The sequence below is a fragment of the Trichogramma pretiosum genome, unplaced genomic scaffold, assembly GCF_000599845.2.
Source record: "Trichogramma pretiosum strain Unisexual culture from Peru unplaced genomic scaffold, Tpre_2.0 scaffold466, whole genome shotgun sequence".
NCBI classification, from domain to species: domain Eukaryota; kingdom Metazoa; phylum Arthropoda; class Insecta; order Hymenoptera; family Trichogrammatidae; genus Trichogramma; species Trichogramma pretiosum.
This window is the reverse complement of record NW_019641131.1, coordinates 1-1,563: the sequence shown is the minus strand read 5'-3', so window position 1 is coordinate 1,563 and position 1,563 is coordinate 1. Positions and strand designations below refer to the sequence as shown.

At 43.4% G+C, this 1,563-nt stretch overlaps 1 protein-coding gene across 1 annotated transcript; it reads right to left on the bottom strand.

Moving 5' to 3' along the window:
• Positions 1 to 325: 325 nt before the first annotated feature.
• On the bottom strand, positions 326 to 1,543 carry LOC106657605 (ankyrin repeat and SOCS box protein 3-like; the record flags this gene model as incomplete). The annotated part of the gene is made up of 1 exon (XM_023458072.1): positions 326 to 1,543. A coding segment is annotated over one exon (1,218 nt), but the record flags the coding sequence as incomplete, so codon positions are not given.
• Positions 1,544 to 1,563: the final 20 nt, after the last annotated feature.

The window sequence follows — 1,563 nt, the reverse complement described above, 5'->3', positions numbered from 1 at the left end:
CCTCGCGTCCCGCTTCGTCCCCCTCTGAGACTCCCGAACCTCCTTAATTAATTTTAACTTCTGCAGAACCACATAAGTTCTGCTATTTTTGGTTAACATTATAGGTATTATCATTTTATTATTTATTTGAATAGTTACATTCGTTAGTAAAAAAAAGATATTTTCGAGGATCATTAAGATTATTGTTTTTATACTAATAGACATATTGAATTATGAAAAGTTTACAATTTTTGTATTTATTTGTTACTAGATTGTCCTCCTTCATTATTTCTGTACAATTTAAAATTTTTCACTATCCAAAATAAGTAATGAAAATAACGAGTAATTACGAACGAGCCAAGCAAATATTATATAAATCTTTGTTTTCCAGATTCTCGATGATCATATCACAGCAGAGATGCGGTAATCGATAGTGTATCAACTCCATAAAAGGATCCAGCGCCCACCGCAGGAAAAATCTTCTCGCTGTTATCTCGCCAAGGTACACGGTATAAGCCTTTCTAGATCTATGGGGAAGTTTGCGAAATTGTTCCGAGGTTACGAGGTCCAAACAATCTTTATAATTGAGTAGTTTTGCCACCTCTTCAGGTCGTAAGTGAGCCAGGTCGTGAAGAGACAGATCCGATTTTACCATTATGTTTTTTGCTTTGCTGTCATCGTACCATCCTTTTTGTCCAGCCACCGACCGCACGAACAATCTTAGCCGACAGAGAAATTTCATAATCATCATAGCATGGCTTCGATCCAGTTCGTATCCTCTTCCTTTCAACTGTTCGACGACGCCCACAGCTCTACAGGGCGCCGTTAATTTCCACTCCGGATCCTTTCCGAATTCCCCGCACAAAGTAGGAAAAACGAAGTTGGCCAGATCAGCGCCACGATCCAAGAGTACACCGACCACCTCGGGCAGAAGATTCGCTGCGGCACATTGAAGCGGCGTCCGGCCTGAATTATTCTTTACGTCGATCTGCAACGTCAGCCGTTCGTCGTCGACGATTTTGAAGAATTCTTCTACCAATTCCTTATCGTAAAGAGAACCAGTGTGGCGATCGATAATGATATGTAGTGCAGTCTCTCCGTTCTTGTTGGCGCAATTGGGATCGGCGCCGATCCTCAGAAGCCACTCGATCAAGTTTTTGTATCCTTCGTCCAAAGCTATGTGCAACGGTGCGTTACCCTTGTTGTCCCGAATGTCGGCCTGTACCCGCTCTTTGACTTCGCGGAACGGGATCATACACATATTCACCACTGCGATTGTCTCAATTTCACATAACTCGCAAATCTTGTGCAATGGAGTCTCTCCTTTCGCATTGGCTGTGTTCGGATTGGCGCCTCTATTCAGCAGCAATCTGATCAAGCGTGCTTGTTTCCTGTGCACAGCGATGTGCAGTGGTGTCCAGCCCCATTTGTCTTGGGCATCGACCAATATCGGTTTCTGTTCTTCGTCACTGATGTCGAATAACCTCTTTAGCGTATCAAAGGCATCGTCATCGTATGATTTGTTGCAAATACTATGCACTGAAACGGCGAACGAGTGAGCCGCACACAGCGTCGTGAATACGA